This window comes from Coenobita brevimanus, chromosome 73 (assembly GCF_032717465.1).
Source record: "Coenobita brevimanus isolate Jiangsu-jjx chromosome 73, ASM3271746v2, whole genome shotgun sequence".
NCBI lineage: Eukaryota > Metazoa > Arthropoda > Malacostraca > Decapoda > Coenobitidae > Coenobita > Coenobita brevimanus.
This window is the reverse complement of record NC_137026.1, coordinates 34,017,468-34,032,746: the sequence shown is the minus strand read 5'-3', so window position 1 is coordinate 34,032,746 and position 15,279 is coordinate 34,017,468. Positions and strand designations below refer to the sequence as shown.

Genomic DNA, 15,279 nt, shown 5'->3' with positions numbered 1-15,279 from the left:
AAACGGTTATTTTGCCATATAACAAAGAACAAAAACCACAGCAAAACTGAAATTAAAATGATCAAGTATTAGCTTTAATATTTCCTAATTGTTTTTCCATATCTGTATGATATTTGCATGAAGGATTATTAACTGTAGGCATAATTTCCCCTATAACCACCTACCTTACCATGTGTGCTGCTTTTCCCCTTTTATCCTTAAGTTTATTTACCAATAAGGTCAGATCACAATTATACTACGGTATACATAGACTATGTGGCTAAAGATCTGGCTGAAAATTTTCAAGCTGACTTTGCAATTTATCATTACTTATTCCAACAACTCTAGAAAATTCAATGCTGGGTTTTATCCAGGAAAAAGTGAAAAGTTTGAACTAGGTAAGTTTAGGTCAGGCATCAGTATTACCTTTAAAACCTAATAATGTAACTGCCCACTCCAAAGTTAAGTCTGGCCATACTCTGGACATCTGGAATGATAATATACAGTAGGTGCTAAACAGAAAACCAGTTCTACCGAGTGGCCTGAGACAATGTACCGTAAGCGGTCCTGGTAGCCATCTTAGCCCAACTTTTTTATATAGCCTATATTTAAGAAGCCGTAAGACTTACCTGAGCATTACCCCACTCCATTTTTGTTGGGCATCACTCTAGTTGGTAAGGTCATCTTAAATAATGATAACACGTTAAAAAAATACTAATTACGTAATTAATCCTTCATAACAAGACAGTCACGAGGCAGCCCTGGGTCTTCTCCTTCTTCCTTATGCAGTGTTGCTTAACCTCTCCATCCACGTTGCCAGATCTGAACTCCGCCACATCACATTCCCCATTTATAGATAGATAGATCATTACCAAATTTAACTTTTCATTACCAAATTTTAAAGCATGCTTTTATTCTTCATTAATTATAATAAAGATGGAAATAATAACTCGACTTTTAATTTGCAGCATCTTATTTTCCAGTAATGCTGGCTAGCAGAGTAATCAAAAATCCACCGTCTCCCTTATCTTCATACATCTGAAAAATCTGTTTGGTAATGAATCAAGGAGATTCATTACCAAACTGGCCCAGATTTGGTAATGAAAAATACCAAATGGCTACCTTGTCTCTCACACCTCTTTCAGAGCTATTTCTCTGGGAATATTACACCTTTTTATGCTATTATAAGCCAAACATGCATTTATATAACAAACACAAACTGCATAAATAAAATACCAGTGGACGTTAACATGACAGACATTCATCTCTCTTAAGTAATGGGTCATTTAATTACAGTTATCATAACGTTACCAATTCCTTGGTGATTTATTGGGCATATTATGCCTTATTACTGTTGGATGCCACATACGTCTTTTCCATTAATAATACAGAGCCTAAAATGATCAAGAAATAAATCTTTGAACTGTGTGATCTTACTCTTACACCACTGCATTTTTTTTTTTTTTTTTTTTTTTTTTTTTTTTTTTTGTCTCCCCATGCCTTTTAAGTTACACAGATTTTTTTTATTAACGAAATCTATTTCATGAATAACATACAAGATGATACATGAATGATCTAGAAAAATAAACCAAGCTAGCTTGTGGAATGGGTCAGCCTATAAGCTTTCTTAGCCTTTTTATTTTGTACACTTTCTAATTCTCGTGTATGCTACATGTCTACTATCATCAATACAGACTGCATAACAAGATAATATTTATGTCCTCTATGCAGGATAAACTGGTACTCAAGGTAAATGGGTAAAGGGTTCATAAAATGGTTTAATGGTAGGTTGGTAGGAAAAATTATGCAATATGTAGGCAGGTGGGTAAAATGGGTAAATAGGTAGGTGGGAAGGTAAACCAGGGAAACAAGTGGATGGAAAAATAGGTAATTCAGTTGGTATAAAAGACAAACAGGATGATGGGGTAAAACACACAAATCATTAAAATAAGTAGGTCAGCAAATAAGTAAAACAGACAATACAGATCACTAAGTAAAACAAATAGGTTGGTGGGTACTGTACAGAAAAAGGGAGTGGAGTAGGTAAAATAGGCACACTGGCAAGCTTAATGGCTATAAAAAGTGGCAGCAAAGAAAGGTAGAAGTAGTAAGAGTGTACCTTGCCACAGTGAGGTGCAGGGACTAGTGTGGACTTGATTCCTGGGTGGATGCTACATTTACCATACTTCTATCCACCCAGTTTACAGGGACATCATAGTAGGCTCCACATTTCCCTGTAATAAGGCTATAAAGTTACCACCCAGCATTATAAATGGTTTCCTGAGTTACATGAAACCATTTGGCTTGTCACTTAGTGTAGAGCCACCTGAACTGGAAAGAATAATAATGAACAGTGACAGGAAGGATGGGAGAAATAGGAAGAGAGAGGGACAGACAAAGAAAAAGAATGACAGACATGAAGGAAAAAATAGGTAGCTCTACATCAAGTGAGTGGATGATGGGTGCCCCCACCTACCACCATGATGGGTAAATAAAACAGGTGAATGGGAAGTTAGGTGACAGGTAAATATGTAGGTGGGTAAATAAAATAGGTAAATAGCCAGTGTGCCCCCTTACCCCTCCTTGCAGAGGTTGTGGTCCTCCTCCCTCCCACCTCTCATTGGATGTACCACCCCCCCACAACCATCTTCAATTCCTTTGGTTGGATCCCCATCCCATATCACTCATGCCTCTTTTGGAGTTACCCTCCTTCTCTCAAATGGGGGGGTTCCCCAACTCGCATTTAGTAGCTCCTGCTCTCCATCCCTAATGAGGCAGTGTTTTTCCTTCTACTTCCCCTACAGGGGGTCTTGGAATACTCTGCCTGCAAGAACCTGGTAGACTATTGTACAGAAAATAAAATACCAAATTGGATAAATCTTTTAGTCTTAACAACAATATCATGCATATACTTGGGTGATTATCTACAATATCACAATTCCTTAGCTACACAAATATATAATTTTTCATGCTCTATCTACGATCAAATAAAGGATTCTTACATAATCTACTTTCTTTTGGCATCGTATTTCAAATATGTTTTGTGAATAGATTTGCAAGCTAGAAAAACTATAGTGATCAATGGCATTTTAGTTTCCAGCCTTTATCTTCTTTCCTTCTGACTGAATGCAAAGTCATCCAGATAATACTGAAATTCTTGTTTTCAGAGGCTAAATTTAGCTTATGAACTTGGGGCTGCATCCTTACTGACTTAAGTAATTTCATAACACCTCCTTAGCAATTTATGTTGTTCGTTTCATCTAAATATTCTCATCAGTGCTTTTTGTCTTAAATCTACTGAGCTCTGGACAGAATTTTTAACTATATTCTTGCCATTTCCTGACAAATTTATTCAGCTCAGGATGGGCTCTTCAAACTGGAGTGGTAAGATATTACCTTAATCCCCTTCAATACATGAAGCCTTTTCCAAGCTGAATAAAATTATCAGCTAGCAACATGAATAAATTCAATAGGGAGCTATGTGAAGTCATACGATTGATATCAACGTAGTTGGCACAAATTAGCAAAAAATGACACGCCAAATGTAAAAATAAAGTAGTAAGGAAACGGTGCTACAAAGTTTACTACAGCCAGAGAAATACGACCCTTAACCCTTTTTTAATCCACTGACCTATTTTTAACTTTATTCTTGCTAAGACCAGGTTATTTTATTCAACTATGGCAAAGAATGAAAGCCTTTTCTTAATCCTATACTAAAAAAAAAAGTCTAGTAAACTGAATAAAATCGTCGAGGTAGCAAGATTAAAATTAAAAATACACCAGTCTGATTGAAGGGATAATTTTGTAAGGCCACAGAATTGCAGAGTTCATTTAATATACAGTTCTACTCAGTTTTGTTGATAATTGTACAATGTAATTCATTTTCAGCCCCTTAAATCTGATGGCATATCTTAAATTATGTTATTACTGTAACCAGATGGCTTAATTCAGCTTGAAAAAGGTCTCTTATACAGAAGGGGTTCATGAAGGCTACAACTAACCCCTTCAGTTTGAAAAGTTACCCCAAATCTGAATAAAAGTGCCTGGGAATAGCAAGAATGGAATAAAACATGTCATCAGATCAATGGGGCCAATACATGACTGATAATGAAAACTGAACACAAAGAGAGGGTGAACAGAGAACAAAATTCAAACTTTACATAGATACATAAATAATTTCAGAACAAACACATAAGGCAAGGTATCCGCAGAAAAACACTTCTATCGAAATGAAGTGAGAAATGTGGAATGATATCAGGCAAACCAACTAGATTGATCAGCTGAGTTTCAGATTTATATATATATATATTTAAACTTTTTGCACTGCACTGAAAACTATGAAGTGGCATTAATGGAACACACACAAATAACTAATGGCAAATTCACAGGGGAATTTTTTTTTTTTTGCAAAGGTAAACAAACTCTCGTGGCAGAGAGGTTTGACAAAAGCAAAAATAATCAGGCACGCTCTTGCAAACCTAACTGTCACTCTGTAAACTCAACACACTTTAGCTTCTTCCACTGACTTGCTTGTTCATTTACAACATTAAATACGAACAATATCATCAGCCACCTTTACAGGAACTTATGGCTGGTCGACTGTGGGGATACATCTGTACAATTTCCTCGTTTACTTATCTCCCTAAGAGACAGTACAGAGGTCGATTTCGGCTGACCCATCTAGTCGAATATTCATGACCCTGTCTTGAGAACAGTTTATGTCATTTTCAAGAACATGGACAGAGTGGGTGACTCAATACCCAACCACCTCAGAACCATGACTGCAGACTAATTTTTTTTTTCCAAAGCCTGTGAACTATTTTCTCTGCTTTCTAATTTCACTGTGGATGGTTCATAATTCAAAAGAACAGGTTATATGAGTATGAAAGCATATAATAAAATAGCTGAATTACACTGTACTGCAACTCATCAATATATTACGAGTCTCTAACATTGGGTAAATCATATTCGGGAGTGGGCATTCATGAGGGTGTCGGCTACAGCTGTCTTGGCATGGATAAGTGCATCGCTGGATATTTTGCGAGGTGCTGACCCATAGCTGCTCTTGCTGATGTAGTCTTCTTCACAAACAGCTGAGTCGACTGAGGACTGCCAGTCTAATGGAGGTGTCTTACCACTTTTGAAAACATTGCGTCCTGAAACAGTACGACCATTAGTCATACCAAACTGATTACTGTGCGGTGAATTCTGGTTGTTATCCTCAATGTTAAATGAACACTCACTAATACCAGAATCACTTCTTTCGCTGACTATACTGGCAGAAGGACGGGTAACAGGAGCACAGCCCTTTGTCCTTGAGTGGGTGACTGGAGGGGATGCAGGAGAGGGGGAGGAGGGGGAGTTTGGTGTGTGTGGAGGGTGCTCCGGAAGGGGTGAGAGCCGGGTGGGTGAAGAAGGCTGGGAACTGCGCCGGTTCGTCAGGTTGGCCATTCGTCCCAGGGCACGGATGGCATTTCCAGTTTTCTAAAAAATATAAGAGAAAAAAATGCAGCATGCTGTTACAATAAAGCCAACACTCTAGGTTCTCAACCCCTTCAGTGCCAGGCTGTCTTACATTTTATTTTTCTTTGAACTAGAGGAGTTAGATGTTGCTTTCAGTACTGTTACCCTCTGCAGTAGGACTGAATGATTTTCCTCTTTTCAGTTTTCATTTCATGATAGTGTAGAAAAGTTGCCTTTCCATGTCAAATGTGTACATGCAGTATCTCAGACATCTGCAATATCTTCTGCTTCAACACTTGTTGAAAACCCCAAGACTGAGTCAAAGTACTCAATTTCAGTATTCATCCTACCTTTCTGTAAAGAGATATGATGCACCCTAAATGTACAGTATATATTTTTATTTCTGTGTGGTTTTAAACACATTTGTCTTGAAATAATTTCTTCTGCCTCCACAAGCATTAAAAATACAGAAAAATTGGCATAAATAACATTTTGCACATTCAGCCTATACATTAATACAGTCATTGTGTGTCAAGAAGTACTGTCCTCTCAATTTTTCCAAAAACTTCCCCACAGCCTGGTATTGGTGTGTTGCACATCACTGACATATACCTGTACATTAATGATTCAATGCGTGATGAGTCATGACTTACAACCCTACCAGGACTTCATGCTCTCACTTCCCAACATTATCATATAGGGTGAACATGCAAAAGAAGTGATTTATGCTGACTAATCTGGATTGTGGAATGTTTGGTAAGGCTGAAGAAATTATCTCAGGATAACAATCTTATAACTAGTCTTAAAATACACCATTAGGATGATCATCCTTGCTACTACAGAAAAGGATGAAATTTAGATTATATGAGGACATTAAAGAGCTGGATATTTGGCTCATTCTTTGGAAAAATATTATTGCATATCGCTGAGATTTTCACTCACAATTTTTGGTGTAGAAGAGCCACTTTTCCGTAGTGTGATTAATATCTTATGAGCTGTAAATTGAACATAAGCACGTAAAGTGTGCATAATATATGGCAATACTGTAAATTAGTGTAGTGTTTGACTTGGACTGTATTTATCAACCCATTATCTGAAGTGTATTGTCTGGTGTCTTTCCTCATATTACAATAAAGGTTTTTCGTGCAGATTATGGTGCTTTAGATGGTTATGAACGTGTTGTACTTATAAGTGAGTAACCAAAAGGCTAACTGGGGGAATTTTGGCAACATCCCGATTGAGCCTAAGTTGTAACATCTTTGGCTAATGTTAAATTGCTTAATGTAGTGATTTTGGGTAACAGAACCCCATCATTAAATGAGAGAGACCTGTGCTAGGGAGCTGGAAACAGTCTGCTGACAGCAAGAATAAACTTCAGAAAGACATCATACTGATTATCTATCCCCTTCAATAACTGGTTAACTGTTTACTCTTGTCACTGCCATACCATTTTTTTCAGTCCTTCAGTTTAGCAGAGCCTCCTAGTAGCAGCTACTGAAGGCTATATCTAATCCATTCAGTTAAGGTTAATCAACAGTTGTGAAGGGGTTTATGTTACAAAATGAGGGAGATATGAACTCAGTGAAAAAATGCACACTTCTAACACTGTTATAATGGAACAGCTCTAATGTTAATCACTCCACATATGGGTTAACCTGATACATGACAAATAAATTATATAATATGCAAACAGTAGCATATAAAACATGGTCTATGAGCACAGAGTACAGTAAGTCCTCACTTTGTCAATTCTTTATGTTTCACCTGCGCAATAAGTTCACAGCAAATGAAAAAAATTGTCTATAATGTTCCCCTGCTACATACTGTACACTGCTGATCTAACTGTTTCTCCCAGTTTTCAAGACTAGCCATATGGGAAAAAGCTGTGACATTTTGCAACACATCCCCAACTTATGATAAGGACTGACTGTACACAAATTTCAGGTAAGTTATTCCACTCTTGTGAGGGTTTAATCTGATCAACAAGAAACTTCACACCACTAACTACATAAAAACACTTACATTAGATTGCTGAAGAATTATACCCACATACATAATAATTTTCCTATGTTAAGCTGTATCTGAGTAATCATGCAATATAAATACTACTGACCTGCCACTTTCGCCTGATGATAAACTTCTTCAGTTTATCTGTGGACAAGACGACCTTGTTCATATCTGCCTCAGTCTGAGCCAGCCAGGCATGGTTGAAGCACTGACTAGCTGTTAGTCGTTTCCTGTGAGTGAACAAGATTAGGTTAACTACCTGTATACAATAATCTACTTGTACATTCTTGCTGCTGTCAGTCCATTTTATTCACCTTAAAAGAGACCTCTGGTGGTGAAAGGGTTATAGACATCCTTCACTGACCCTTTAAATAGTTTGGTTTTTCTGATGCAATAACTTTACTTTCTGGAAGACCCCCTTGTAGTAAACTGCCAAAGAATGACTTCCTTTAAAACTTATTAGATATTATCACTATTGCTGCAGGGGCTCCTAAACTGAGCAGAACAGTCTGGTAGTATCAAGATTAAAGTGTAAATGATGTCCTTGGTCTGAAGGGGTTAAAGAGGACTGTCCATCCTTTCACTTCCCATGCTTAAACAACCATACACTAAAGATTCTTCAAATTATAACACGTTTCCTGTCATGATCATGGTTCTCTTTTCATCCTTTCCTCTTCGATCCACCCCCCTCCATATACTCTTTCAACTTATCTATCCACCTAAAGTTCTTTGCTATCCTTACCTACACCCCCTAGAATCAGATGTCACGGTCACAGTTTCCTCTGTAATAAACAGCCTTGAAAGGATCATTAGATAAGTTGCTGTCTGCTTTCCTTTGTACTTCTTTTACCTTAACTTGGCCCAATTTCCATCCTTTTGTTGATTTTGTCTGGCTAAGGAGATCCATCTAGTAAAGGTAAATCAAAGCTGTATTTAACTCCTCCAGTATAAAAAGTTCAAAATACACCTAATAAAACTGTCATGAGACAGCAAGACTAAGGTGAAGATGGCATTCTGGTGCTGAAGGAATTTGGGAACAAACATTAGGAAGAGATGCTTGGGAGTCTAAGCTTAAAAGAATAAACAGTATTTGTCCACATTCAGGCACAGTACCTCACACCCAGTAAATCTCACACAAAGTCTTAATGAACTTACAGTATTGAGAAGAGGTGCTAGGGAGCTTAGGCTTAATAGAGTACACTGTATTGGTCTTTCACTTCCCAAATGCAATGCACACTTACTCTTTTTTCTTAATGAGTAGAGACATGATAAAATCTTTGGCATCGTCTGAAATTGCGGTAAATGCATCATCATCAAAGTCGAACTCAGCACATGTGATGTTGGCAAAGGTTTCTGCATCATTGTCACCCATGAAAGGAGACAGGCCTGACAACCTGCAAAAATTTAATTATGTTAATACAGAAAAGACACATTTTGCAAGGAAACATACAATTAGTAAATTAATAATAATTCATCCATCCATCCATCATCCAATCCTACATTACCCCATGAGGAGCGTAGAAGCCCGGGGCTAGGCAGTTGGTCCTGACATTTAAGATGGGAGTGACCAGCCTCACTCATCCCTGACTGGCAATACATGAGCAATCAACCCCAACCACCCCTTGGATATAAACCTTCACTGGCTCAATCCGATTGGAGCGCGATAATTACCCACTAAACAATCAGGTGCCAAAATTTGGTTATATGGTTACCACCCAGTATAGTAAATGGTTTCCTGGTGTACAGGAAACCATTTGGCTTGTCACTGAGTGTAGAGTCACCTACAGGCAGAAGGAAGAGGAAAGAATGAAGGAAAGAAAGACAGAAGAGGGAGTGTAAAGTCACCCATTGAAGGAAAGAATGACGGAAAGAAAGACAGAAGAGGATGGAAGGAAAGAAGGATGGAGGAGAGGAAAGGGCAGACACCCGACAGCAGCACTACATTGAGTGAGCGGATGGTGAGCCCCCCCACCTACCACTAATAATAATTCAATAAATGAATTTGAAGGCACCCTTGAGGAAAATGCTTCAAGTCACTTTCAACATCATAGGGACATCAGAAAGCCTGGTAAGAGGAATAATCTCAGAAAGCCGAGAAGGTCTTGTCTCCAGTTATAATGCCTCAACAGACATGATCTTCCTACAGTCATGTCTTGGCCATTAGGTCCATTAGCCAAGTGAGCACCTATGCTTGATTGAGCAACTCTGTACTTGCATGTGACTGTACATGTGCTAATCTCATCTATGGATTCTGGTTTTGCCACCACAACTTGCATGTGTAGTAATTATGAGGATTACTGAATAATAATAATAATAATAATCATCATCATCATCATCATCATTGTCATCAGTCTAAATGTGCATAAATCCACATATGCATGTGACCATAAATGCAAACAAAATGGTGTTGTATGGAATTTTCAAGTTTTCTTTTTTTTTTTTAATGCGAGTAAGGAACAAATGGCTAGTAGCCCGCACACAATTCCTTCCAAGAAAAAAAACAAAAACAATACAAAAGTGAGCCAAATTCAATATCTGTTCAGTTTGAGATGCCTGGACACACTGCGTTTGAAAGACTGGAGATCATAGGAAGTAGGAAATACAGACAGAGGGAGACAGTTCCTTAGTTGACCTGTTGCATAAATGATGGACCGAGACTAACAGTCAACTCTTGCATCAGAGAGTTGGGCAGAAAAGGAATTTTTTTTCCCCATCTGTCCAAGATGGGAAAAAAAAATCCCTGTTACTAAGGTACAACAAGAAAAATTTAAAAAGATTATTTTAATAATACCATGAGTGATTTCTGAAGAGAAAAAACCTTGGGATCTCCTGGAAGGAGAGAACCTAGACCCAATTTTGACAATAGAGAGAGATGAACACTGTGGTCCTGCTGTCGCTATTTGACACCATTTACCGTGTAGACCAATATTTAATTAAACCTATCTAATCTTGTCCACTAAATCCAAAATCTGCTGAATTGTTGTCCACTAAACTGAGGATTTACTTAACTGACATCACCGTGGGAGAATATTAACAATATACTCACAGCACATAGCAAATGACCCCAACCGACCACATGTCCGAGGCAAACCCTATAGGCTCGTAGTTGATGATCTCTGGGGCGATGAACTCTGGGGTGCCAAAGAGGACGCGGCAAGGATCATCAGGGTTGAAGCGTCGCGCCAAACCAAAATCAATGAGTTTGATTTGGTGGGATGTCCGACGCACACACAAGATGTTTTCTGGCTGTGTTGGGGAAATCAAAGGAAAATAGTGAATCCACCAACACCAGCACCATCCCAACATATTCTCCCACTAAAAGCCGTGGTTTACATTGGATTCAGAAAAACACAAGAAGAAGGCATTCAATGGGATAAGTATCAACATCAACACCAGAGTATCATTTATTCAAACCCCCTCTCCTAAGTTGACTAAAATCATCTTGTTGTAGCAAAAATAAACTACAGTAATAAAGATGTGCTTGGAGTACATGGGTTGTTGTTGTGGTTCCAGGCTCATCTGATACTAAACCTGGTAGACTGCAGGCTGAAGATGCCCTTCTCCAGCAGTCCATCATCCTCATTAGAGCAACAAGGGAAAAGAGGGATGTTTGTATTATTTGGCAGTGAAACTTCTGGTTATACTGCTGTCACCATGTGAAGAACTCTCTTTCCAGCACCAGGTTAAAGAGGTTGATAAAGAAAAGTATGATTATTCACTGCTGAGCTTACCTTTAGATCGAGGTGAACAATGTGGTTCTTGTGCATATAATCAACACCCTCACAGATCTGTCTCACAAAGAGAATACAGTCACGCTCAGTCAAGGCAAAGTCGTCAGCCACTACACGCTCAAACAGTTCACCACCAGAGATGCTGTGGGATAAAGTACATGTATTAGGAACAAGTTGTTTATGAATGATGGGAGAGAGTGAGCGAGTGGGACACTTAGGATGAGGGGTGGACAGATATGACAGTAATTTGAGCTGAAGGTAGGACAGTTGGATGGTGGAGTACAGGGTGCATGGTTCTTTTTCCTGGCAATCCCCTCCAGACTTAGGATTTAACTACTAACATATGGTTAAATCCTATGATGAAGGAGGTATGAGCCTGCAAGCAATGCAAGTGCTGGGGGGTCTGGGTTGATATGTCCCTGTATCAACGGAAAGAAGAGCAGTAACAGTTTATGGTACACTCCTGCTTAGTTCAGTTATCTTTTATGACAACATAGAATACACTGGTAGTATTCTCTCTCCATTACTAGTAATTAAATCATACACTATCAAATTTACATAAATCATCACCAACACCAAAATGCAGTACACTCAAACCTCGATTTAAGGGACTAAACAGGGAATCAACTTATCCCTTCCTTGAAAATGTCACTTACTTGAAAATGTCCACTGTTTTAGCACATATAAAGACAATCTTATTATGAAAAGCATTGACTGTTTCACTTATCTTACTTATTTCTATGATTATGAATATTATTTTACAAGTACTGTATAAAGAAACGAATTGATGTGTATAATCTAGACATTACATATCATTTTTGAATGGTCTTGTCCGTCTGTCACGTAGAATATGGAGTCCCATAAATTCTAAATCCCTTAAATGGAGGTCCCTTAAAACAAGGTTTGAGTGTATTCCCTCTAGGGAACCCCTCAGCAGGGAATGGCCATAACAACACCATTTACATGCTACTTTGTCCTTACACACCTCTTTGTAATTCCTAATCCTTTTCCTTCACACTTATGTACTATCATCCTGACTCCTCACCCCCCACCAAAAGATGGGGTGAGGTAGGATCAAGAAAAAAGGAAAGGAAAAGTAAGAAAGCTGGAGAACTATCAACCGCCTGCCTAGTGAAATGGGGCCAGACAATCATTCATACATCTACTGAGACCCCAGAACTCTGGCTCCATCTCAAGTCTAATCATTTATACATGTGATATTTTTTAAAGAAGAATTTCAAGTACAATACACCTGTCAGATAAAGTAAGTCCATCATACACATTTAAGTTAGTTATTCTCTTGGTCTTTAGCTATAAAAAAAAAAAAAAAAAAAAAAAAAAAAAAGTTAATAACCACAACAAACTTCCTACCTATCTTCCTCTACCATATCTCTCACCAACATGCTGTTCCATTTTCTCCTTCCATATACAAGTAATGTTATCCACTTAGATCTTTTGCTGTTAGTATTCTTTCTCCTCTGTCAACATACTAACTTCATAATATCCAAATTATATTATTAATCCATTCTTTTTTTTTTTTTTTTATGTGAGGAAGAAGGAACCAAAGGCCATGAGCCCGCAGTAACAGTTCCCTCCAAGAGAAAAACAAAATACAATATAGAGCCAAATTCAAGATCCGATCATTTTGAGATGCCTGGACACACTGCGTTTGAAAGACTGGAGATCATAGGCAGCAGGAAATACAGACAGAGGGAGACAGTTCCAGAGCTGACCTGTTGCATAAATGAAAGACTGGGAGTAACGGTTAACTCTTGCATTAGAGAGTTGGACAGGAAAAGGATGAGAGTTTGCTGCCAGACGGGTGCTTCGCGCCCGTCGTAGAGGTGGAGGAATGCAAGCAGACAGTTCAGAGGAGCAGTGACCATTAAAGTAGCGATAGAAAAGAGATAAAGATGCAACAGTGCGGCGAAGAGACAGAGGTTGAAGTGAGTCAGTAAGAGGAGGAGAGTTAATGAGACGAAAAGCCTTTGCCTCCACCCTATTGAGAAGAGCTTTATGTGGGGAGCCTCCCCACACATGAGAGTTGTACTCCACACAGGGGCGGATAAAACCCCTGTATAGAGTCAACAATTGTGCAGGGGTGAAGAAAGTGCGGAGTCGGCTTAGCACACCCAATCTCTTGTGCTCAGCCAGAAGTTTCCAGGTGAGCTATTCTGTGCACAATGCTCTCCTGGCTGAGGGGAAGGTCTGACTGGCAGCTCAGCAACTTCTTTCACTCAAAATTCATTTTCTCAGGTTCTGTGACACAAATTGTGTGGAAATGCAAATTCAGGAGGTTAATGTTTTGACAGTTATGTCCAAATGCATTTTTTTTTATGATTTGCATCACTGTTTAACTCTGGAAGGTATTTTGTTACGTGATTCACTTCATAGTGCATGCAGTGGTTGAAATTCTAGATTTCAAATGTAAATGGGTTAATCATTTCGCTATGACATTTTTTTTTTTTTTTTTTTTTTTTTTTTTTTTTTTTAAGATTATATACTCCAGCAGACAATTTTATTCAGCTTAAGATAAATTTGTGGGGAAGAAATTGCCATGGCTGTTATATACCACTTCAATATGAAAGGAACTTCGTAAGTTGAATCAGTTTAACTAAAAAAAAAAAAAAAAAAAAAAAAAAAAATGGTTTTATGGACATCAAAGATGAGGTGGAAGGATGGGGCAGAGAGGTATCATGAGGGTAGTGTGAGTTGGAGGGAGGGGAGTCTGACGGCAGAGGACAGGGATGACATGAGGCAATTTGTTTATAGCCACCTACTATGGAATTAAAGCATTTGGCTACAAACAGAAAGAACTACTTAAGCCACTTACAATTCCATAACCATTACGAACTCGCGTGCCCGTTCAAATGCTGCTCCAAGCTGCAGTAACTTTGGATGTCGCAGGGCGTTCATGATATCAATTTCTTCACGCACCTGTTGGATGAGGAAATGTAATAGTACTCACTCAAACTGTTAACTCCTTTACTATGACATCAATAATATGACTAAAGTAATCTATTTACCTATCTATCATCCAATCACTCAATCAATCATCATCATCATCAACCTGACCTCATTTTTCAACTTAATGATGGTAAGGTAGGGCTAACATAGGATGATGAGTTCATGCACCTGGCAATCAAAAGATAGCTTTTAACAGTCTAACATAATCAGAATCACCCTTCTCCTTGGGTCTGATACATTTAATGCTTTTGGCAGCTCATCTATCTCATTTAGGCTAACACTCAACAATTTAATGAACCAAGAAGTTAGAAGATATAAACAAGTCAGTCAATCAACCTATTAAAATAATGCCATGATTCTTAAAGGAATTCCCACACAGTACTGAGGTTGGTTATGGTACAGCTTATGTTGTTCATGAGTTGAATGCTAAACCAAGTATCAAAACCAGCTAATTACCTCCTTGTAAGTCCTGGAAACTCAGAGGAAAATAACAATATCAGATGTGTATGTAATAAGATAGTAACTATGTGAGTCTCAGCTTGGGCAAGACCCTATTTAGCTCGTGGTTGATTTTCCTGCCTCAACCACCCTGTATCAGCTAAAACAGGGCTTACCTTCTCCTTCTCCTTGGCTTTTATGCACTTAATAATTTTGGCTGCTCTTTTGGTGCCAGTGTTTTTCTCGGTGACCCTGTAGACAATACCAAACCGTCCCTTGCCCACTTCTTCATGCAGGCTGTATTGACGGTCAAACTCCTCCCCTGATTCTACCTCCACTTTGAGGGGCGCAAAGGCGGTTTCGTGATCTGCAAGGGAGTGAATCACAAAAAGAACGTATTAAAGTCTCTCATACAACATATTCACAAAGGAAGTTAATATCTTCACTATAACAGTCTCTATTTTCCCTGCTACTAACAGAAGGTTACATAAGTAAAAAATCTCAAAGAAGGAATTAGACATGAGAAAGGGTGTATAAAAAATGGACATACGGATAGTTGCCTGGTCAACCTTACCAGTGCAGTACTATAAGTTGGTCAGTTCAATCTTACAATACTGTACTGAGTGTCAATACTACAACTACATGTACTGCTCCTACTACTACTAGTACTAAAAACCACCTTACAAAGAGAAAT

At 38.4% G+C, this 15,279-nt stretch overlaps 1 protein-coding gene across 1 annotated transcript in view; it reads right to left on the bottom strand.

Moving 5' to 3' along the window:
• Nucleotides 1-2,848: 2,848 nt before the first annotated feature.
• Nucleotides 2,849-15,279, bottom strand: part of LOC145407439 (uncharacterized) — a 447,869-nt gene continuing 435,438 nt past the window's right edge. The window contains exons 43-49 of the mRNA XM_080278366.1: nt 14,762-14,952; nt 14,014-14,117; nt 11,181-11,322; nt 10,496-10,695; nt 8,691-8,843; nt 7,556-7,679; nt 2,849-5,463 (exon numbers count right to left, since the gene is read on the bottom strand). Coding sequence (XP_080134492.1) covers nt 4,942-5,463; nt 7,556-7,679; nt 8,691-8,843; nt 10,496-10,695; nt 11,181-11,322; nt 14,014-14,117; nt 14,762-14,952 — 1,436 coding nt within the window. The 3' untranslated portion in view covers nt 2,849-4,941. The remainder of the gene's footprint in view (nt 5,464-7,555; nt 7,680-8,690; nt 8,844-10,495; nt 10,696-11,180; nt 11,323-14,013; nt 14,118-14,761; nt 14,953-15,279) is intronic.